The sequence below is a fragment of the Dermacentor silvarum genome, chromosome 6 (genome assembly GCF_013339745.2).
Source record: "Dermacentor silvarum isolate Dsil-2018 chromosome 6, BIME_Dsil_1.4, whole genome shotgun sequence".
Classification (NCBI taxonomy): domain Eukaryota; kingdom Metazoa; phylum Arthropoda; class Arachnida; order Ixodida; family Ixodidae; genus Dermacentor; species Dermacentor silvarum.
Window position 1 is genome coordinate 158,357,830 of NC_051159.1, and position 23,918 is coordinate 158,381,747.

The 23,918-nt window shown below is 43.5% G+C and overlaps 1 protein-coding gene across 1 annotated transcript; it reads right to left on the minus strand.

Annotated features, from left to right (window-relative positions):
- Positions 1-656: 656 nt before the first annotated feature.
- LOC119456292 (acidic phospholipase A2 PA4-like) lies at positions 657-13,235 on the minus strand. Its single transcript, XM_037717985.2, has 4 exons — positions 13,093-13,235; positions 6,352-6,511; positions 2,085-2,234; positions 657-871 (listed from the first exon to the last, which is right to left on the minus strand). Exons 1-4 carry the CDS (start codon positions 13,205-13,207, stop codon positions 697-699), a joined length of 600 nt encoding a protein of 199 aa, XP_037573913.2. The 5' UTR covers positions 13,208-13,235; the 3' UTR covers positions 657-696.
- Between the last annotated feature and the right edge of the window lie 10,683 nt (positions 13,236-23,918).

A 23,918-nucleotide genomic window follows, 5' to 3' on the forward strand; every position in this document is an offset into this window, starting at 1 on the left:
TATATATGAGTTGTTTTGTTTAAGCATCAACCACATGGGACGCTTTTCCGCGGTGAGTTTTCACCGAGACATCGGAGCTTATACGAGTATTTCACACAACAACTGCCAAAGCTACTTGGGAACTGCAGTGCGCGCAACCTGGTTGCCGCTAAACTCAGCCGCTAGATTGACTGCATTTTTCGTGCACCAGTGACACTTGCGCAGAAAATACGGCCACCATAACTAACATGTAATCGCCGATGTACCGTAAAAACCGGACTATAGGTCGAACCGGAATATAGGTCGACCCCCCAACTAACCAATTCTAAAAATGACAAAAATCTTTTTCAATGGCAACCTGGCGGGTTGCCGTGGGCTTCCGCGCACTCAATCGCCCTTTTCTTGAAGGCGACGATGAATTGCCGTCGGCTTCCGCTCATTTTCAAACAAAATGTAAACAATCAGCCTGAATGCGATGGCGAAGGCGGCTATTTGCTTCATCTGCCCATTGTTGCAAGACTTCCATAATTTTTCCGCCAATGTCCGGTATATAAGACGAGGGTCGACTTCTCGCAATGGTTTTTTGAAAAAAAGTTCGACATATATTCCGGTTTTTACGGTATGTTCACAATCAAGTTAGAAGCTTCCATATTTAATTTTATTAAGCCCCTACGACGCGTATTTCGCTGTGTAGTTAGTTCCGCGGCATCATCAGTTTTAATACTCCGTGCCATCATCCTCTGGTGCCGAGAGCGCATTCCTAAGGTCGCACTTCTTCCTGTTAACGAAAGCCTCTAAGAAATTCGGCGGGTACTCGACACTCCATCTCTTAGGTTTCGACGTGTCTTCCACTTGGCTTTTGCAAGGTGGTCGAACAAGCAGCATGCGAAACCTGCAAAGAAAGTTTTTTGTGAACAGTGCATATTATTGGCACATTATTGCTGCGAGGGTCGAGAAGAAAACGTTACAGTCGTTTTTCATTATGACAGCTGCTGGCATGGAACGCTATGGTAATTATCATTCCAGTTGCGGATGATTACTAAGAATCGGATGCCACAATGAATGTAAAGAAAACAATCCCCTCTCTCAGAACCGGACTGAAAAACTAGCGTTTGAACAGTTTAATTTTGAGAAACCGGAATGTATAGTTTGAAAAGTATTATACAACCTCAGAATGGAATACTGATGGAACGTAGCAGTCATAACATAAATTCGCTTTATACTCTCACTCCGAGTAAAGAAACGGAGATAATTTATGGAATAACCTTTCTCCTGGTAAAGATTATAGACAGCTTAATAAATTTAGTCAACTGATTGTGTCTTGCGTAGGGTATATGCAAACGCTCGAAGGTATATAAAAAATCACCTGACAAACTAATGTTGCGCTAAAGTCGTGATAGTCTGGATAATACAAATAAGATAAACAAAAAGTATAACCCCTTAAATGTACTTGCTTTCCGCAGATCTTATTGGTGATGTGATAAGAATATGAATTTACTAAAATAACGCTGATGAGTGATGATGACGAACAGAAGATATTGCGTAACTACGCGGCTGCGCTGTTCACTTCAGACCAATGACCCAAAATCAATCATCCAATTATCAGTTAGTGCATGGTCTAGTACTATCGAAGTTGTACGTGATTTAAAAGGCCAGCATAGCTCCACAGGCGCTAGCGTGAACGATCTTTCGCAATTATCTGGCTAAAGAAGTTAATGCCAACTTTTCGTTACTTCACAGGCTTTCGGGTATATATGTTTGTGTTGTTAACTATGTGAATGGTAGGCTTCGAAAAGCTTCATCGGTGCCATTTTTCTTTCTATTAAAACAAACCAGTAGTACCAGAGCTGCATATTTAATACGGCACTTTCATTACGTTATTGTCAAGTTTTAGTGTTGTGTAAGGCAGTTATCAAGAAATCCATGCACCGCAAGTTTAGAAGCCAATTTGTTTTCTCATTTTTAAGAGAAATGAAACGCGACTGTAAGAGGATTACTGTGCCATCACCTGAGAAAGCCATCGTTAGATTGTGCAGCTAGCATGTCTAGGAATACGGACGTTCGAGGCATGCGAAGCGCAATCGAATGAACGCGTATAGCCTTACGGATTGTAGCTGGTGCATTTTAAAGGATGTCCGTACTTGAAGCACTTGGTTCTGAGCATATCAAAGTAAGCGATGCCGACGGATGCCGTAACAACATTACTCGAGTTCACAAGACAGTTGAAGAACTTCTCATCGTCGTCGCAGTTGGTCCTGAAAAGGGAAAAAAATGGAGGAAATCATACGAGCTCTTTCATTCTTTTGGGGTATGTTCTTTATCGTAGATGTTACCCCTGTTCGTTTTGTAGGCCAGAAAACAGACTAGTTTTTATAGGCTTCTATTGCTTCCTTTTATATCTTTTGCGTGATGATGCCCATGAAATAACAAGCATTGTTAAGCAAAACTCGAAATAAATTTCTTAGGCCCTCCGGAAACGTCCAACTCAGCCCATGAGCAGAATCTCTTCGCAACAAGAAAAAAAAACACAGGGGATATAGATTTTTTGTCTTGTGAATCTGAAACCAAATAAATATACGTATATTCCTGAAAAATGCTTTAACCTTAACATAACCTGAAGCACGAGAAATTTCGCTGTTCGTGCATTGCAAAAGAGACGGAACGTAAGGACCTTACTGCATATCCAAAATGTCGTCAACCAAATTGGAATAGAGAGAGATGTTAATTTGAAGAAAGGCGGAGAGGTCGGCTTGAAGTTGGAATAAGTTCAACCTATAGTAGCTCTAAATTCCCACAAGAGTCTCGTTCCTGCATAGGGGCCATAGTTCAATAGTTTTTCATTCCCGCAATACCTTCTTTTCTGTGAGGCCCTTATACATTAATTAGTCTCTCTTTAATTCCCCCACTTTTCCCTTTCTTTCTTCAACTCAGCCCTTTCCCCAACTATGCCTAGAATCGCGAAATGAAACTATTCCTTTTCTTTTCAGTTTTTTTTTTTTTTTCATTTGCAGACAGCCGCCACCGCCAGCGACATCAGGTGACGTCAGTCTTCTAACCTTTTAAATCTGGACGCAAAGGATTGCAAAGCCGCCTTTAACAAAGATAGCTAGGTCCACCTATCGAAATGTTGGCCGACCTGTTTCAAGGCATTTTACCCTTGAGGAGCACTTCAATTTGGGCCACTTGGTGCGACATACTGCAAAGCGCTGACCACTGTAAAGAGATGGTCCTCTGTACGTGTGCTCCTGCGCCCTCTTCCATTGTCGCTGATTAAATTGCAGCATTTGACCCCTGCGTGTCCATCTTTTATCCCAAGATGGATGAAAGAAATGGGTTGGGGCAGGTGCTGTGCGTAGAATGAAGGGCCTAGAATCACACTCAAAACACCCGTGTCTCCTAATTCGCCTATCCCTGCAGATCTCTGCCGTCGAACTGTTATTCGAGCACGTCAGTGAAACTGTCATTTCTGCGGATCGTCTTGGCTTTGCCCCTTATCAATCTTGAGTGCGGAAACCTGTGAACTATACATCACGCATACCGGTGTGCACTGAAAATGAAATACTGTTGCGTGCGTAAAAAATAAAAAAGCAGAAAGCCAACAATATGAGCATGACTGACACGACCGACGCGAGTGACGAAATGACCTGACAGACAACTTTAACGCTGTTTATGCCAACAGTGTTATACAGGGTGTTTAAGTTTACGGAATTTTTAGAAATTGCCTGTGGCGTGTGGCATGGTTCTTATCATTGAGCTGGGTTATTCGATGAGGTGGACATTAGTAGCGCGAGAAATCGAAACACACATTCAACTAATTAACAAAAGTTCACTAATTAACTTGTGAGTTAATTACTTTACGACACATATTACAATTTACGAATTGTAGCCGGTGAACTTGTCTGGCGTATCCACTTGGAATGAATTTCCAGAATGACACCAGTTTGGAGATATGCGCCATCATACTCGCCTTAAAAATGCACTATTGTTCCACTTGCTTTCTTACCAAAATGTTGTTTTATACATTGAACCACAAAAGTAACTGGAACGCCCATGTATTTCATCCCACACTTTGGCAAATAATATCTAGAAACTGGTGTCATTCTGGAAATTCATTTCAAGTGGGTGCGTCTTGCAAACTCACCAGCTACAATTCGGTTTCTCGTGCTGATAGTGTCCGCCTCTTCGAATAACCCAGCTCGACGATAAGAATATGCTTTCGTTTTTTATTGCGCTAAGTAGCGTAGGACGCATCAGGGACGAAACGAACACTGGATATAAAGCGGACACAACGTGACACAGGGAATCTTGCGCTACCCTGTGTCACTTCGTGTCTGCTTCATGAGCGCAAGTGATGGCTTTCGACAGGCATCTCTCTCGCAACGCCAAGAAACCTTAAAGGTGCCTCTTCCTAGCAAAGTTCCGTCTGTCGAAATGATTGATTTTTTTTACTAAGGTAGCGTCTAAAATTTCATTTATTTTTCTTTAATAACACGTGAATGTTTTTTTCTTTTTTTTTTTTTTTACTGAGGATTCGTGCTGTGTTGAGCAAGTATATCAGGCGGGTTTACCACCGAAGACCGCTAAACTTGGAATAAACACTGCAAGGTCTACGCTCAGCGTGCGTCCGTTGCAATCGATTGTTTTACAGCGAACCTGTTTATTGCTAGGCTTCCGTGCATTTTCGCGTGAGTGTGCAAAAATGTGCTCCGATCCTGGTGACAGTGCAGAAAGGGTCTAAGCGCCATGGCACATACCCCTGTGGACTCTCTGTGGTGGGCTCCGGGACCTGTAATGCGCCCTTGAACTAGCCTTGTCGCACCTGGGACCCAAAGATGGCCGAGGAACAAGGGTAACAACAGATACTACGCTCGCATCGTAGCTCTAAACGCCGACCCGGGTTGGCCATGTCTACTTTCCCATCGGCCTCTGTTTGTCAGTGTGCTTGCGTGCCTATAGTTTCCTGCCGCTCTCCCGGTGCGGCGGCCCCGTCGCGTGTGTATACAAGACAATGTGCCGTTCTCCAGTTGGAATTTTACTCCTACCGTAGTAATGGGGAGGCCGCGTGTAGTGCGTACTCCCAGCGCAGATTGAATTCTTGTCCCTGTTCCTCTCGTCGCTCTTCGTCGGCGCGTTGCTCCTCGGGAGTTCGGACTATACGTGGCCTCCCCATTCTGCGTCACCTCTATGTCGTGTGCTTAACAGCTTCGTTGGTCATCCACCTTCACAGAGTGGAATGGCTCATTATTTTTGAAGCGAAAGCTTCATTACGCTACCTCGGGCAGCCGTCGGCGACTCAACAGTTTTCACCTTGAGAGCTAGAGGTCGAACCACAAGAGATCATTAAGGTGTGTTTATAGCACATCGGCACGCGGGCGAGCGTCATCAGACGCCGGGCGCGTCGGAGCGCATTGGTCGACGTCCGGTTACGTTGGCGGCGCCAGTACGTCAAACCATCGGTCGAACTATAGCCGCTGTTGTTCTCGCCAACGTGACATAACGTGTGCGCGCGTTCACGCTACGTCAGACTATATTTTGGCATTTACGGAGCCTGAAAGGAGACATTGCCGCCGTTGCCCGAGTAGAGTTGGGCCCGGCTGCGAGTTGCAACCGAGCCTCACTACTTTACTGATCACCGCAGTGTGTTCATAGGCATAAAAATTATGAATAAACACTGTATTCAATGCAAACATGTCTGTATATCATTGCGAAACCACACCTCGGCCACAGCTCGACAATGGGCCTATATAGCCAGGGCGGTGAAGCTTTCGCTATCAACCTGGGTTAACCAAAGCTAAACCACCGCAATCTTTTTCTTTTATTCACTCTCTTGTTATATAAAATGCGAATAAACAATAAAAAATAACGAATGATGAAAGGTGTATTACGCCTAAAGAAAGACTTGTAATTACTTTATTCAAATAGCGCTTTATTTCTGCGGTACTGACTATGTTTTAAGCCAAGCTAAGTTCGAAACAAGCGTCGCACACCCACTTCTAGGCATTCCTATGGTGGCATAGAGCACGTTAGAAAACTCGCATAGACACGGACGCCACACTTCCCTCTAAGTAATATTGTAAGAAACTATGGGTTTTACAGCAACGTGGCTGTCCCTTGGGGGTCATTTCGTCAATGCCGGAATATGCATCACGCGAGATCCGATGAAAAACAGATCTTCATTACGTTGCCTTTTAAACCATCTATAGTGGCTTATTTGATAAATAATTTGAGCTAATCGTGCCTTCTGCTACCGTCAGAAATCTTGAAATTGGGGTTCAAACAAACTTTAGGTGATGTCAAATTTTCTTAGATTATTTCTTTTTTCACGTGGAATTCGCCAAGTTTCAGAAGTGTAACGACTGTAGTCAAGCTTACATTGTATAGAACCTATAATTCTTGATTCCGTGCTTTGTCTGGAATGCCAATATGTTGTCTGAGGCGTGATCGTGGTCGCGACAGCACATATCAATATCTTTGGCCCTCCCCAAGTCGTCGTAGTTCTTGGCAATGTCGCCAGCTCCACACCATTTGGTACCTGCGTGGCAAATTTTGTAGCATCAGCTTTTACTTCTTTCACGCGTCCTTGCGCGTGCAAAAGAAGATTTTGCTTCCTTTCACTGTGCGTGAATACAGAAAACTTTGAGAGGGCCAGTAAAAAAAAACAAAGATGCTTGCAGCCTCAAAAAATTCGCCGGGATTGTTATGTGCACGTCAGTGCTTTCATACATTGCTGAGGCATACCTTCTTCTCTTTTTTTTTCACTCCTGCAGAAAACCGTTCAACCCTCTCTCACTTGATTTGGCGGCCATGAGACCAGATTGTCTGCATTTATCAGCGTTATACCGAAATGTGCCTAATGTTGCTGTTTATTTACTTCATATAGGCTTTTCGCGTGCGGATGTAATCTAAGTAATACACATCCACTGAAATAACATCACAAAACACTAAACATCAACATCAAATAAACAATAAATAACATCACCAACCTAAATAATATTTCCAAGAGCAAGAAACTACACTAACACACTGCATAAATAAATTTATTTGATGGCTGGCCTTCACGAAAATCTTATTACACTGGAAGTGTTGTTAATTAAGAGGGTGCTTTAGCTCGGCGTCTCATGTATATAATTACATGATAAAGGAGAGACCATTTTTTTGTATTGAAATGCAAATAAAAGGAAGGAGATGTAGTCACCTTATAAATGGAGATGGCTACTCCTTTTTCGCATGACAGAAGCAACAATATCAAAAATATAGGTAGTGAGAAAATGAAAAGAAACAACGTCACATGGCCAGAAACCCACAGCACACAGTCATATACACTCTCAGAACATATTAATGTAAACGGCAAAGGCAAGTCGCACCACAATGAGTTTGTAAACAGCCACAAACACACACAAGCGGCCGCGATGTTGACTGTGATGATCATGTAAACAGATGAGACTGCGCAGAATACGAAAGAGTATAGCACGTGATATACAAGCGCTAATAATTACAAATATTAGAAGCAAGTTGTAGTTACACAGTGTGACTATTCAATGTAATGTATAGTAAGTGTTAAGGAAGCTTGTGTCATCGAAAAAATGTTCGAGTAATTCACTGAGCAATTTCCTATGGCCATAGGCCCAGCAATTTGGCGAGCGAGAAAGGTAGGTGAGGATCAGTCAGTGTATTGTAGCTCTTGTTCCAGTTTACGTCCGTGGGTCGCATATACAGGGCATTCAAAAAATCACAGCATATCCACGATGTGAATGATGATGAGTGGGCGAAGCTCCGGAGGGAATCATCGGATCTCCCGCTTAAGGGGACGCTAGCACAAACGCGTTAGAAACGTGCAGTACTCTCTAGTAAGGGGGAGCGGCCACAGCGTCTTACGCAGCCATTTACACATGCCGGAACGTGCACCGCGTTTGCCGACGCCATCACATGACTGCTGAGAGAGTATACCCCCCGTATTCATAAACGCTCCTCGACTTGAACTTGACTTGCCACCGCCTTGGGCAGCGCGTTCGAAACGCGTTGAAGGTAAGGCGGAGAGGCCACAGCGTCTTACACCAGCTTCTTACACGGGCCGTAACGCGCTAGCACAAACGCGTTAGAAACGCGCTAGAAACGCGGCCTTTCGTTAATGTTGGGTATTTATTGCCATCGTGGTGCGTGTGTCTATGTGCGCTTCGTGGCGTAGTGGTTAGCGCCGCGCGTTCGGAAGCGAGGCGTCCCTGGTTCGATTCCGCGCTACGGACACAACTTTCGGAATTTTTTTCTTTATAAAACGCCGGAAGCGTTCTCCGGAAGCCGGAAGCTGGCTTCCGGAACCGGAAGCCGAACCGGAAGTGGAAACAGAAGTGGAACCGGAAGCGGAAGTCGGCTTCCGGTTATACTATACGTATACATATATATGTATATATGGGTATACATACATATACGGACACACAACGCCATCTATTGAGCAATTCATAAAACTAGACGTGGCTACCTACTACGACGGGGACGAACGGGTGCCGCTATAAGAAGCTTCGCCCCTAAAAGTAGCTGGTGAACATCCTCATCGTCATTGCCACAGGAGCAAGCCGGGGAAGAAGTCCGTTTTATGCGGTAAAGAAAATGTTTGGTGTATGCTGTCCCAAAGCACAGTTGATGAATAAGTGTCACGGTACTATTCGAAATATTTACATCTAGCTGGTATTTCAGTTCAGGGCCCACTTCATAAAGAATTGATTCCTTAGTATTTTCATTGAACCCGGTTGACATACACAAGTCCTTTTTTAGTACTCTTAACATTCGTTGCGTGTCCATTGCGGATAAAGGGATGAGCTGGATTTCTGCATCTTTATGGGCCGATTTTGCCAACGAGTCCGCTATTTCGTTGCCTGCTGTACCAGAATGACCCGGAACCCACTGTAGTATCACTTAGTGGGTTTTTTTTTTCAGTAGCCAAAATTAAACTGTTCGTATGTTATTCTTGCGTGTGGTTGGCTGTCATCAACATTTTCAAGACAAGTTAAAGCCGATAAGCAGTCCGAACAAATTAACCACTTTTTTGATGTCTCATATCTTTTGATAAAATAAGTGGCTTGAAAAATTGCCACCAATTCTGCTATTATTGGTGACGACGTGCGTCCTAGCCGGCATGCGTACTCTACCTGTAAGGATGGTATAACGTAAGCTGCAGACGCACTTTCTTTGATTACATAACCGTCCGTGTAGACGTCAATAAATCCCTGGTACTTGCCTAATAGCTTATGTTAATCTAATTGTTTTGCTGCTAATGTGGAAACGTCGCTTTTATTTTTAATACCGTCGACTGACGTTTCTATTTTTGGTGCCTGTAGAATTCCTTGTGTTTAGCAGAGGTCTAGGTGCCAAATAACCGATTGTAGAAGTCGTGATCTATGCTCTTCTCTTAAAACATGGCGTGTATCTGTGCACCCGCATGGTTCTCTATCATTGAAATAAGTGGGTGTGCGGAATTCCGGGTAGAAATTCTGAAGAGTTGTCGGCATGTTTCCAGGCTCCGAACTACGGTGAAATGAGTTTCCCGCGCTTCTGCAATAGTGAGGTACCATTCTTTTTCGGCAACCGCTGCAGCGATTCTGTTAAGCTTTGTTGCATTTAAAAGGAAAAGTTATTATCTAGTGACTGTGGGAAATGAATTTTCAGTAGGCCGTTGATTTGTTTTTAAAAATTGTTGAAAAGTGAGAAATTTTGACAAACGAGACTCCAAATTTACAACTCTGACAATCAGCAATGAAATGTATCGCAATTCCGCAAACTTCACCCAATAATACATCTATAGCAGACGCAATTGATGCAATGTAAACTGCTCTGAAGTTTAACACTAATTTCTGAGTAGGACTATTGCTAAACCGTTGTAAACAGTTTTTCGTGAGGTGTAAATTAACAAAACACATTTGTCCCCTTTAGATGTTTTAACAGATGCACTCAACAGGACTGCAATAACAGTTCTTGATATGTTGTTACGAATTTGTAAACCTCGTGCTTCCATTTTTTAAAACGTCGATTTACAGCATTCTTCTTATTTACATGCTTTAAGTCAAAATTATGCTTCCTACAGTCACTATATATTTAAATTTCTCTCTCAACTGCGAGAAATTTGATTCAAATTGGTCAAGGGGTTGTATCATAAAAGCATTTCCGCATTTTACATGTATTTGAATAGGCGATATCGGCGTTGGCCCCGAGCCAACGCTTCCTCTTAAGAGCACATACCGGCTTATTGTGATATTGAGCATATTATTAGCGAAGTCATCGTTCAGTTGTAAACATCATTTACCAACGCAAAGCCTTGTGTATTCCTCCCCAGCGTCCGCAGTCATGAAAATCTATTACGCAAGAAAGAGCAAATTCCAGCCAATCGTTATGCGGAACATAAAATTAGCAAAGATGGCTGATTAATTTCAAAGCGAACTTACGAATGGGACGCTTTGTGAACTCAACACGAGATTTTTAACCACAGCAGGCACAACAACATTTAACCTAAAGAAGAACAAATAGAAATTCAAAATTTTATGCGATGATTGTAGCTGAAATGTTAAACATGTTTTCTTTTTAGTAGTTCATTTTAGTGTATTTTTATTTTTGCATTCAAGCTTAGTTCTCTATATGTTGTATTTTTGTGTTCATAAGCGTATTAGTTTGTTATGTTACTGCTGCTAATAATCATGTTAACTACATTAACGTTTACTATGGACAAGAGGTGCCGATTGCGTCTATGACTCTGAAACCTCCTTCTGTATTTAATAACCTGTAATGACATGTGATAATAATAAAACTTTATTCTGATTTAGATTCTCTGCAATTAAAGCACTAGTAACACTCTTTCAATAAACGACATGGCAGCTTCTCTTAAAACCACCGACATTACAAATTTTATTGAATGATTGAACGACCAGGTATAGTCGCTTCTTTTTGTTCTCACTGCCTTATAGGGTTCGACCCTTTACCTGTGGCACCATCAAAACAACAATTGCTATTGATATGTTAATACACATACGTGGCCTTTCTATATTTTTATCGTTTCACAATAATCAAAAGGTATCGTTAACACTTTCGGGCCCAATGACTCATTTCCAATCACATGATATACTTGGCCACGAAACCGCAACAAAATAAATTTTCCAGAACAAGATAGCCAAAGTTAGAAATCTCAGACGCCATTGTCACAAAGCTTATCGTTAGTAAAGGCCCCCTGCCATTGGCTAGCCGCCTTCAGTAATATCGTGTCAGCAAACAAGATTTTCTTCTTACGAACAATAGTAGCGTGAGAGCTTCTTCTAAATACTGGCCCTACGGTCGAATTCACAAAAAGCTTTTTGTCGTTTTGTGGATATTATCAGGCTTGAAAACAGCCCCACTTGAAGCATGTTGGAAAGAAACGCGCGTTTATCTTTTGAAAGCGTTTAAATTTAACACGACTTCAATTAAAATCACGCCATATAATGCCGCTCTTAAGAGAGCACTGCTCTGACCTTTTCACAGAGAAGCTGTTAAGGACAATCCTAGGTCCCCAAGGATTGTGTCCTCGTGCAGAAGAAAGCTATCGTGATCACTATTTCGTCTACATGTGCGTGGTGGTTTCCCGCCAGTTGTGCCTTAGCAGAGGTGTCAAAACGGATGACTAACATGACTGATAGGTCATCGCATCAACATCACATGTTCGTCAGTTACGATACGATTAACGATAATAAAATCACGGGTGGCTCATACCCGCATTGAATATGCGGGTATGAGCCAGGGATATGTGGGGATGATCCACGTACAAGAAAGAAAGAAAGAAAGAAAGAAAGAAAGAAAGAAAGAAAGAAAGAAAGAAGGAAGGAAGGAAGGAAGGAAGGAAGGAAGGAAGGAAGGAAGGAAGGAAGGAAGGAAGGAAGGAAGGAAGGAAGGAAGGAAATAAGGAAGAGAGGAGAAAGAAGATAAGAAAGAAATCACATGTCGCTCATAACCCGCGTTGGATTTGCGGGCATGAGCAGCCGAGAGCAGGAGCGGGAGAGATCTCACAGGATCCTGACGCTACCAGTGCATTGTACCGCGGCTATGAACGCTGTGGCTCCTACGCTAGTCTATGACGATGGGGCGGACTCGGCGCAGCAAACACACTACTCGGCCATCGCGCCGGGCGAAAACAAGACGCCGGTGTCCTTGCTCTTTGACGAACATGCGAGTATGCTCAATATAATCAATAATGATAATATATAAATTCACTATAGCAATATTCGCTATAGCAGACCCACCATAGTCACAGCTTCACTGGCTTCCATCTTCACAGTAATGAAAGGGCTCTGAATTTTTTCCGTATACTTTAATTAGGACGAACTTCTTATCGATCGAACTAACTTTTGCCAGCCGTACACTGGTAATTAGGGGCTGAATAGGTTAATCCACGGTTAGTTAACTTCACTGCATTACCTGCCCAGTAGGGGGGAAGAAACCATTGAAGACATGAACTGAGCACCCCCCCCCCCCCCATTCACCTTTTTTTTTTTTTTTTTTTTGCTGTGTCATATCCTGCATCACACCTAATTTTTTTCAATCATCAGACTGTTTTGCTTTGACGTCCATGTCCGCATTTCGCCATTTGTGCGGTCAATGCAGGTTCTATTTTATGGTGACGTTCGATCGATTTTATTAAGTTCGCTCTGATCAATGCCCTGTGGTAGACGAAATACAATATATTTTGGCATTAGCTTTCTTTTACAGGAAGCAAAAAACAGGTGTTTAAAGCCGTAATATCTGTTATGGGTGAACTCTGTCAAACGACATACAGCAATAAACGGTCACAAACTGCTTCCCGCCAAACATTATTTCCTAACAAATATTCTTTTGTCAGTTGTTTCTTTTGGTGTAAATGTCACCGTACTTGTTTTTCTTGTCGTCACCATCTCAGTAGGCGCACGTATTAGCTGCACGTTTAGACATTTTCTAGGGATTGCCAAAGCGTTCGTGCTAGCGAAAAAAATATTCCCACGCTGAGATATTCGAAGTGTCCTAGAGACATGTGCATATTCGTGCAGTTGCACTGTATCGTGCGTCAGCGCTATTTCGTGCGATATTGGTTGATGCGGTGCGAATGAGTAAAATAGAAACGTTTACCTGGGTATATCAAGAGGCTTTGAAGTGCGGTGCCTAACAAATCCAACAACGAGGATCGTTTCGTCTCCGGCTCTCGGTCGACGCACTTGTCCACGAACACTCCCATTTCATCCATCGTTACGTCGGTGACAAGCGCGCTTGGAATAAACTTCAACAAATGTTCTATAAGTATCCTGTCGGAAGAGTACAAACGCTGTCGGAACTAGAAGTACACATTAGGATGAAGTACACCACCTGTGTGCATGGCATAGTACATATATAAGTTATATGCAGTCACCGTAATTTCGTTTTGCTTGCCATACCCAGTCATTAAAGAAGCAAGTCGGCGATGGCAAAAGTACAGATTTGCTTTAATAAAATTAATAGTATTCATATTTGCTGCTTATATTCAAGTAAGCAGTTCTAACGATCATTTAAACTCATGTCGCTATGATTTTGCATAGCGATGCAAAGAAACCGGTGCAAAGAAAAGTGAGAAATGTAGAAATCCACTGTGATACTGCACATATCGTATAATAGCTGAACAGGTAGCGCATTAGATACAAGGATAAAAAAGGAGCATTTCATAACTCAACAATGCTGCATCTCACGCTCAAATATTAGACTTAATAGTATTTTATAAACGGCCGCACTTTCTATTACTTATGTCATCCAACGGAGAGTACAAAATAGTGCCATATCAAGTAGGACTGCCGCTCTTCCAATCATCACACTGAAGGTATGAATGGTTGCTCCATTGCCCGAGTCCTAATGAGGACACGGCTTATTCCTTCGACTTCTGTCCTGTGTGGTGGCGGATTGCGTGATCCTTCAGTTCACACGTTCGATTTATTTATTTATTTATTCAATACTGCGGACTCAAGGTCCAAGCAGCGTGGACAATACAAATACAAACATAGCAGCAAAAGCCAAAACAAATAGCAACAAAAGACCAATACCGAAGCAGGAAAAAAATGGTAACTCTCAATCACTTGCCTCCGTAAGGCAATTCCAATCGTGTATGGTCCTTGGAAAATAAGAAAATTTAAACAGGTCAGTGCGAGCAAAATATGGCGTCAGCGCATTTTGTTGGTGGTGTCGGGTGGGCCTGCTAGTTAAGGGTGATAAATACGGTGATACATCTAGAGCTAGATTGTTATTCAGAAGTTCGAAAAGAAATTGTAATCTAAATGTTTGCCTTCGTGCCTGTAAAAGTGGTATGCCATTAGCTTGCGTTAAATTCTGACGTGGAAAATTTGTTATATATAAACCTTACAGCCTTTCTCTGAATACGCTCAAGACTATCAATGTTACGTTTAGTGTAAGGATCCCATGTAATGCACGCATATTCTAGTTTTGGTCGGACAAGAGAGGTGCAACAGAGAAGTTTAGCATTAGTAGTAGCAGTTCTAAGTTTATGTTTCAGGACACATAGCTTGCGAAAGGCAGATGAGCAAACATTATCAATATGAAGATTCCAAGATAGGTTAGAAGTCAGTATCACACCGAGATATTTGTAGCTACTTGCTGTAACGGTAAAGACCCTAAGAAGTACGTATATGATAGTGGATTCTTTTTCCGAGTAACTGGAAGGCAGACGAATTTGCTTATGTTTAGTGACATTCCCCATTGTTTACACCATTCATGTATATTACCCAGACTAGTATTGAGGTCGTTGAAATAATTAGTACAAATAATTTCCTCAAACAGGACACAATCATCAGCAAATAATCTAATTTCTACACCAGGTTTAACAATATCAACAATATCATTAATATACAATAGAAATAGCAAAGGGCCTAGCACACTGCCCTGTGGTACACCAGATGTGACTGGAAGACAGTCCGAGAGTTGACCTCCTACATCTACGCATCTACGGATTAAAGTGCTCCGTGAGTTTCGAAGCTTCCTAAGCACATGGCAATAATGACACTTGGGTCGAATGACGAGATCCCCGGCAAAATACAATCGCTGTGAAATTAAACAGTGCGCGCGCCCACTGAGGTCGTTTCAGCAGCACTGCTTGCAAATGCATCGGCAACTTCGTTGATAACATAAAACCTCCTAGTTGAGGTGACACACAGTGCCAAAAATTTCGGATACTGAGGCGGTTTTCCTTTCACACGTCGCAGTAACTATGGCTGCTGAAATACTCTGCATGTTGTCCTTCCGTTAATTTTTAACTAAATGTAGACACTTGATAACGCATGCCAATATCGCATGAGGATTGGTCACCTAAGGAGCAGTCATGTCATTGCGCCCAGCAGAATCATTACCTTAGGGTTATGTTATAAGGTAATAAAATTGCTAAAACCTTACTACGCGTGAAGAGCAGCAATATTTTATCAGCATGCAGTCGTTGTACTCGTGTTTGCAGAAGCATCGCACTGCGAAACTTAGTATATTCGTTAACCAAATATCATCCTTAACGCCAGTTTTGCATAAATGTTTATTTAAAAAAAAAGAACCAGTGTTTATAATTCTCGGCACAGCTGTTCACAACTGTTATTGCTCTCTCCTTCGTATGTACCCTCATCAAAAACTGAATGTTATCACATGTTGACCTATTTTCTTTTCTTTTTTTTTCCTTAAACCATGTTTTACAATCGCATCACTACCCACCTGTCTCCAAGTAGGTTGCACGTAAGAGAGCCGGCACCGTTTTTGTCCTCGAAAATCTCGGCGAACCTGTGACCTCCAAACCTCACGTCCGTCACAATGCGATGGCGTCGAGAAGGTAGAAACCTGAGAATAAGCACCTCAGTAAAAGCAGCAGGCATGAACTCTGCATACAGCGAATGATGCAAGCCGACAAAACGTTCACAGTACGGATTTTTTTTAACAGCGAAGCTGTTTAAGCCAGCCGTAATTTGTGGTGCGTAGCAAGAAACTACCAAGAAAGAAAATAAATTTGCTTGCCGAGGCGGGATTCGAGCCCGCGTACCCCCGGTCCCAAGGCGAGCGTCGTAACCACTAGGCTAAACAGCCACGTTTCTTTTCTTTTTTTTAACTAGCCACGCCAACAGAGCATCCATTTATGCGAGCCATATGATTGCGTGCGAGCGTCGTCATCTTCGTCCACAGCTGGCTCGTTCGTACGCTCGTGCTCTGAAAGGTGAAGAGGTTTTGCGTGCTATGAGAACGAGAGAGAGACGCATTCAAGAAGCAGGTCTCCTGGAATGCGATGTCGGCATTGGAGCGCGGTGTCGGTGTTGGAAGCTGCGCTATGCAACGCGCAGTGAAGGCCGTATTTTTCAGGCTTAGAATTGAATTACTACCACTCCTTCGGGAGAAAACATAAGAAACATAAAGGTAATCTTCACACAACAATTCATTTTTCTGGTGATTTTGACCCAAGCCAGAATGCGAAGAAGTGACTATAAGGCGATACCGTAGTCACTTTATTTGCTACAGAGCATCTCCGGGAAAGAAAATACGATCGAATGCATTGATTCATATTTTAACAAAGCCGGCAGATCCACGCCCTGTGGGAATCGATGTTATGCGAAGCAGTGTGCAGGGGAGCCTACCAAGTTAACAAAACGACCATGAGAGCAACCAGACGTAGGCTGCTTTGTCATGATCTACATGACACACATGTCATCACATTCACGTCATGAGTCCTCAGGTGTCCCTTTTGGAACGCCTAGGAGAACTTAAGGCGAAAGCCTTAGCCATGCTCATGACTATGACTTCAACCACTGACCTTTAGCCTTTTCATTCACTCAGTGCCACATTCGAACCCATTCCATTGGTTGTTGAGTGTTAATCTTTTTCGCTGAGTCATTGTCATTTTTTCTGAGTCATGGTCATGACTATGACTTCTAGCATCATCCTTTAGTGTTGCCTTCACTTAGTACCCACGTCCGAACTCATTTCAGTGGTTTTAGAGTGTTAATGTTTTTTCGCTGGGTCAGTGTCATTTTAGGCTGCTGTTTTATGACCTACATGACACGCATGTCATGACCTTCATGTCATGACCTATCATTTATGTTCGTCATACACTGTTGTCATACTATGCCAATTTTGGTACATACCAAGTTAACGAAACGACCATGAGAGCACCAAGACGTATGCAGCAATTTCATGACCTACATGACACACATGTCATGATATTCATGTCATGACCTATCATTTATGTTCGCCATGCACTCTTGTCATAGTATGCCATATTTGGAAAATACCAAGTTAACGATACGATATGAGATCACCAAGACGTAGGCGGCTAGATAGATAGATAGATAGATAGATAGATAGATAGATAGATAGATAGATAGATAGATAGATAGATAGATAGATAGATAGATAGATAGATAGATAGATAGATAGATAGATAGATAGATAGATAGATAGATAGATAGATAGATAGATAGATAGATAGATAGATAGATAGATAGATAGATAGATAGATAGATAGATAGATAGATAGATAGATAGATAGATAGATAGATAGATAGATAGATAGATAGATAGATAGATAGATAGATAGATAGATAGATAGATAGATAGATAGATAGATAGATACTGCCGCATTTAATAATTAAATAATAACCTACAGATACAATGCATTTAGTCAGCTGCAATTGTACCTCCTACTCATTCGCAGAACATTGCGGAATACCATTAAGTAATCCCCTTTTCTCTCATAAAGAACGTAAGTGTATGCGTCGCTTCGGTATAACGCTAACCCTTATTTTTCCCCAGATCAGTATGTATGGCTTAAAGTGTACAGCGTTTTGTTATAGAGAGCCTGCATCTGAGAAGGGTTTGCATCACGCACACTCTATGAAATGTAGGAGGCTCCAATGATGATTATGATTTAAAGTGGGGCGGCGACAAATAGTCACCTAGCCAGCTTGAGCTACGCAGGTTTTATTATATACATATGCTGCAGTTTAGCATTTTGCCTGTCTCTAGTTTACATTCTATCTTTTTAATAAAACCTCTGTATCGGTATTGTAAAGTTAACAATGCCTGTAACAAACTTGGCTCCATCTATCTCCTGCCTTTTTTTTTTCACCAATACTCTAAGGTCTCTTGCCTATCTCGACCACTGACCAGCTAACGCTCTTATCAGCTTCGAATTCCAGTGCTTCTAGAAAGTGTACATTCTATACGATCATGTCATGGCGAATATCTTGGTATTACATTAAAATGTGTTGAGTCGTCTCCAAACTTTTGGTGCAGCAGACGCACGCTTCATCGTGCTGCGGATATTTGCTCCTGCAGGTTTTTGTCCTCAGGCAGCAAGTTCGGGCCTCAAAAAGCAAGGCACTGCCCTGTCTGTAATAGTGCGATCTTTTTCTCGTGATTTCTTGCCATGTTTGTGAATCTCAAATTACATTTTTGTTTCCATCCTTTCCAATTTGCCGTCTCTGTTTCTTTTCCTTTCTTTTTTGGCGACTGCGGGTTGTCGATTTGCACTTCCCATTATCCTAAATTTTGTTACCAGATTTCTCGGTGCAGCATCGTGGGGCCATCTACGACCCCTGATTCGCACTTATGCTCCATTCTCCAAGTACATTATGGTAAATCCGCAAAAATGGGGGTAATACGAAACCTTTTCTTGGTTTATTTAATTCTGATTTTCCTCTCTTGAAGATCTCCTTTCTTGTAAAACCGCCACAGAGGGTATTTGGAGGACCATACGCAACTCGTAGGAGCTGGCAAAAACGGACGAATAAAATACTGAGTGTTTCAGAATACTGGCCTTGGTATAAGGATACTGCTGCGGGTCACGTAGGCTGCAAGTGACGCAGCAAGGCCAACAAAACGTCGCTGATGCAGAAAATACGGAGGCTATGCAAAATATAGCGGCAATCAAAAATACTTAACTAGCGCTAAATTTCGTAAGACTAGAACGGGGACCCGCGTCGGCGGTGGCTGAGCGGTTATGGTGGTGCGCTGCTAAGCACAGGTCACGGAATCAAATCCCGGCCGCGGCGGCCGCATTTCGATGGGGACAGAAAATCAAAAACGCCCGTGTCTCGTGCATTGGTGGCACGTTGAAAATCCCCTGGTGGTCAAAATTACCCCAGAGTGTCCCCCACTACGGCAGTCCCTCATAATCAAATGGTGGTTCTGACTATGTAAAACCACAGAATTCATATCAATTCGCTAGAATCAGAAGCACACACAGGACACGACGCTAGGTTTAGCAGCATGAAGAGGCGTCTATCAAAAATAATTGTGAAATTGCGATTGTCGGTGAAAAACATACATGGACCCAAAGACAAAGCAGCGCTTCTATAGACGGCACATAAGGGATGAACCACACACAAAGTGCTCTAACAAAGTCTGCGTATACATTATCTTGGTAAGCCTTTTATACAGAGGACTAAGGCAGTACCAACAAGACCATGGAAACACACAAGGAACAAAAGGAAAACAAAGGATAGCCTTGGCGCCCAACTCATTCTTATTACAATGCTGTGGCAAGAATATCAATTTCTTTCTTGGACATCTTTAGAGACGGGACGCTGACGCAGTCAACACTTAAGCGGTTAATCTCAAAAGCTTCTAAGATTTCCCTGGCGCATTTATCAGCAGTGTCTATGCACTGCTTCACATTGCGAAAAAATAGGTGCGCATGCACGACTGCCGACAATGCAAGGGGATATTTCCATAGATTGCAAGATTTTTTTTACACTCCCGTAGCCTGTCCGTCGATGCATAATAATATGCTTTCTTATCATTTGTATGCCCCTCCTGTTTGGGCCACACCAAGGCCTGCAGTATTGATTAAATAAAATAATAAACATCTGCCTGACAGGCCAACAAACCTTTTCCGCATGTCAACGGCACCGAATACACTAACTCTTGCAAACAGTCAACAAAACAGTTTTTGTGCATGGTCATGCACGCTCGTTGCGTGCGCGTGTCGGAGCTGGCCTTAGCGCATAAGCCAATTAACTTGCGCGGCTCAGAAAGGAAACCCACTATGATCCGCAGCCTGACCTATCATTTTAAGATTGTATGATACCTCGTGCAGGTTAGGCAGCACAGCCACTTTTCGTTGTCTGCCATCTTGTGTTGCCAGGTTTCGGCTGGCGTCATTGCGCTCCCTTAGTAAACACCCTACCACGGAAATTAGCACGTGTTCAGGATATCCTGCTGACAAAAGTCGCTCGACTTGTCTGCAGAAGCTGTGCGGTGTTTGTCGATTGCATTCCGAAAGCAATGCGACACAATAATTCTTTTTGCCAGTTCGGTGTGCGCAGATCTAAACGGGAGCAGCGGCTTGTTGCCTCTTGGCTCACATGACGAGCAGACATGTCTTTGGCCAAAAAGAAGTTTCAAGTCAAGAAATCTGATTCATTTTCCAGTGTTTCATTGGTTAAATTCAAGGGCGTCAAGCACTGAAAAACAACAAGGGTCATCTGCAGATTTGAATCGCAGTCAACATGTTTACAATCTAAGAACGCCGAAAAATCATCGACGTAACGAAATTTCTTGATAACGTATGAATCACTAAGAGTGGCGAGCAGCATGCTGTCGTACTAAGCTGAGTACAGGTCACTTAAGAGTGGCGCTGTGCAGGAGTTATACAGATCCAATTTGTCTGAATGAAAACATTATCGTGCCAAGCGACGAAGGTCGATTCTGCCTAAAACTTCAACAGCTCAAGAAAGCCACCTGACGTCATACCTATTGCATTCTGAAAGCGTACTGTCCCGTGTTTGTCGATCGCATCTTCAATGCAGAAGATCAGCTCATTGCGCTGGAGGAAGTAGAATAAATATTTAATGCCAACAAAAAAAGCTCTGAGGTCTTTATCAAGGGTATCCGTACGGAATGTAATCACGTGGTTCGAGTTGTTAATTAGAAAAGGGTCGCCATCAGCAAGAATTTTCAGCTTTGCTAGTAGAAAGCTGGAAACCACCCTCGGCCAGCTGCCCTTCTCAGACACTATAACCCGAAATGGACAACAGACTTTGTGGGTCTTAGCGCTAAAGAACATTTTAAGAGGCAAACCGTCTTTCTTATTAATAGAGCTAGCTAGTGCATCCATTTTCAGATCCTGGCGCAAACGTAGCGCCTTTTTTTACTTTTTTTTTATCTCGGCAAGTGAGACATGGTCATTACTCGTGACAGTTGCGTTAATGGATTCGGAGGCTTTAGACCTGTATGATTTTACAGGGAGTACAGAAACGCCGCCTTCTTTATCCGCAGGGGCTAAATACAACGAATTACTCCATAGGTAAGCGACAGTCTTAGTATTAACGCGATAGCGTTGAGGGCCCCGTGTCGCAGAAAATCCGGCGTCGGCGTCGGCATTGGTGCCCGCCGGCCGAGAAAATCATCCCCAATCACGTTTAGCTATGCCACACCATTCTATCATCAATGTTGCTCATACCTTGTCGTGCATTCTTGGCAAAGCTATTCTTCGGAATTTTGAGAATGACAATCCACAAACAAATGTCATGAAACAAAACACCCACAGCGCATGCCGTTTATGTTAAATCTTCTCAGACTGAAATATTAAAAGTGCGAAGCAAATACGGAAACATGAAAATGATATTTCTTTGGCGCGGTTGTGCACAACCTCCGGAATCGGTCCGCGCAAGAGGCCGTGTTTCCACCCGAAAGCTCGCCTACGTGCATAGCGTTCGCCGCCAGTGTTTGCCAGTAACCATTACGGTTGCATAAGCTGCAGTCGTCGGGAACCATGAGTAGCCGTCAGGGATCTTTGAATGCTATCGCGTTCCACTCTTAAAAGCGAAGTTTAAGCATCCTCCCAATGTTTTTCCGAACTCACTACCCAGTTGTCCGGGCTGCCTAATGACATCGACACCATACGGGCTGGATGCGCCGGTCACATTCCGAGGCCGAAGCACAATCACTAATCTTTCTCACCATGGCAAGTAGATCAGGTGTCGATTTCTTGGGCTCGACCGCATACTTTGGACCCCGGTACAGAACACGACGCACAACGTCAGGTAGAACATCATCTCCGACAGTGTGTACAGTCGCGGTGGAAAATAATTAGCACAAGTGACTGGTGGCCGGAGGGGCAAAATCACGATACGCGGCACAAGTGACTGGTGACCGGAGCGGCGCATTCCATTTTCCAAAGCAGGGGTGGCCGTCAGAAAGCATGTCGTGATTTTGCCACTCTGGCCACCCGTCACTTGTGCCGCGTGTCGTGATTTTGCCGCTCCAGCCGCCAGTCGCTTGTGCTAATCTTTTTCCGCGGGCACTGTACGTAACTTTGTTTCCCGAGTGACTTAGGCGCTAGGCACGCACGAAGCCTTGGTACCGTTTGTCGCCACAGGAAGTGCGTCGTCGGGTTGATTAGGCAGGAGTACTGCATCCAATTTGCCGGGGTGCTATGGGCTTCCATACTGTTGTGAAAGCGCAGAAACAGGCATTCTGTGAATACGCGGGCCTGTCATTGCCACTCAGACCTGCTAATATTGCCGACGTACCCTTCTTCCATGGCCGGCCGAAGGTTAAAAACCACCGAACAAAAACACGATGTCGGGAGGCAGAGGTCGATGACGTAGTGAAAACGAGAGGGCCCGTGAATGGCACATGGCGTTGGCTGCGAGGGTAACAGGAATATTTGGAGCAATGGAGGAACATTATACAGGGCTCGAATAATTAGAACTGAAGCTTGCAAGGATTGACTGACGAGCTAGTTGGTTCATTATCACAGACAAAACAGCGCTTCAAGAGGAGACACAAAGGAAGAACCACACACACACACACTGCGCTGACCAACAACTGCGTGTTTAAAGGCATTGACGCCTCTGCACCCCCCCCCCCCCCCCTATAAGCACCTTCTGCCACTCCGTATGCGAAGCCAACTTGCAGCGTCTCATTTTACACTGTCCCATGTTCAATATTCATCGAGACGACAGCAATATTTTTCTGTGTGTGCACAACATTTGTCACTCAGTTCTTGCAAGCTTCACTTCTAATTATTCGAGCCCTGTTAACTGTTCCTCCGTTGCCCCAAGTATTCTGGTAACCCTCGCAGCGAACGCCGTGGGCCATTCACGAGCCCTCTCGTTTTCACTACCTCATAGACTTCTGCCTCCCGACATTTAGTTGTTGTTCGGCGGTTGCTAACCTTCGGCCGGCCATGAAAGATGGTATAGGCAATATTTTCGGGTCTGAGTGGCAATGACAGGCCTGCCTATACACAGAATGACTGTTTCCGCGGCTTCACAACAGTATGGAGCCCCGTTGCGCCACGGCAAATTGGATGCACTACTCCTTCCTAATCAACCCGACGACGGACTTCCTGTGGCGACAAACGGTACCAAGGCTTCGTGCGTGCCTCCCGCCGAGGCCACCTGGAAAACAACGTTGCGTATGCACACTGTCGGAGATGTTCTACCTGACGATGTGCGTCGTGTTCCTGCCAGGGTCCAAAGTTTGCGGTCGAGCCCAAAAAGTCGACACTTGAGCTACTCGCCATGGTGAGAAAGATTAGTAATCGTGCTCCGGAGTCGGGTGTCGATGTCATTAGGGAGCCCAGACAACTGGGCAGTGAGTTCGGAATTACTAAGACTGGCGCTTACCTCCAGAGTAATTCATTGCATCTAGCCCCTGTGGATAAAGAAGACGGCTTTTCTGCACTCCCTGTAAAAGTATACAGGTCTAAAATTTTCGAGGCATAAAACTCAACTTTCACGAGGAACGACCATGTACCACTTGTCAAGGTCAAAAACGCGGCACTACGTTTGTGCCAGAATGTGAAAATGGATGCACTAGCTCCCGCTATTGATAAGAAAGACGGTTTGCCTTTTAAAACGTTCCTTAGAACGAAGACCCACAAACTTGGTTCTCCGTTTCGTGTTACAGTGTCTGAAAAGGGCGGCTGGCCGAGGGCGGTTTCG

Excerpts from the sequence above, each read along its gene's own strand:
- LOC119456292 (XM_037717985.2), bottom strand. The coding sequence starts at position 13,207 with ATGGATGAAATGGGAGTGTTCGTGGACAAGTGCGTCGACCGAGAGCCG. Across the intron at positions 6,512-13,092 it reads AAGCCTCTTGATATACCCAG|GTACCAAATGGTGTGGAGCT; the intron begins GTAAACGTTTCT and ends TTTGCCACGCAG. Across the intron at positions 2,235-6,351 it reads AATTATAGGTTCTATACAAT|GACCAACTGCGACGACGATG; the intron begins GTAAGCTTGACT and ends TTCCCTTTTCAG.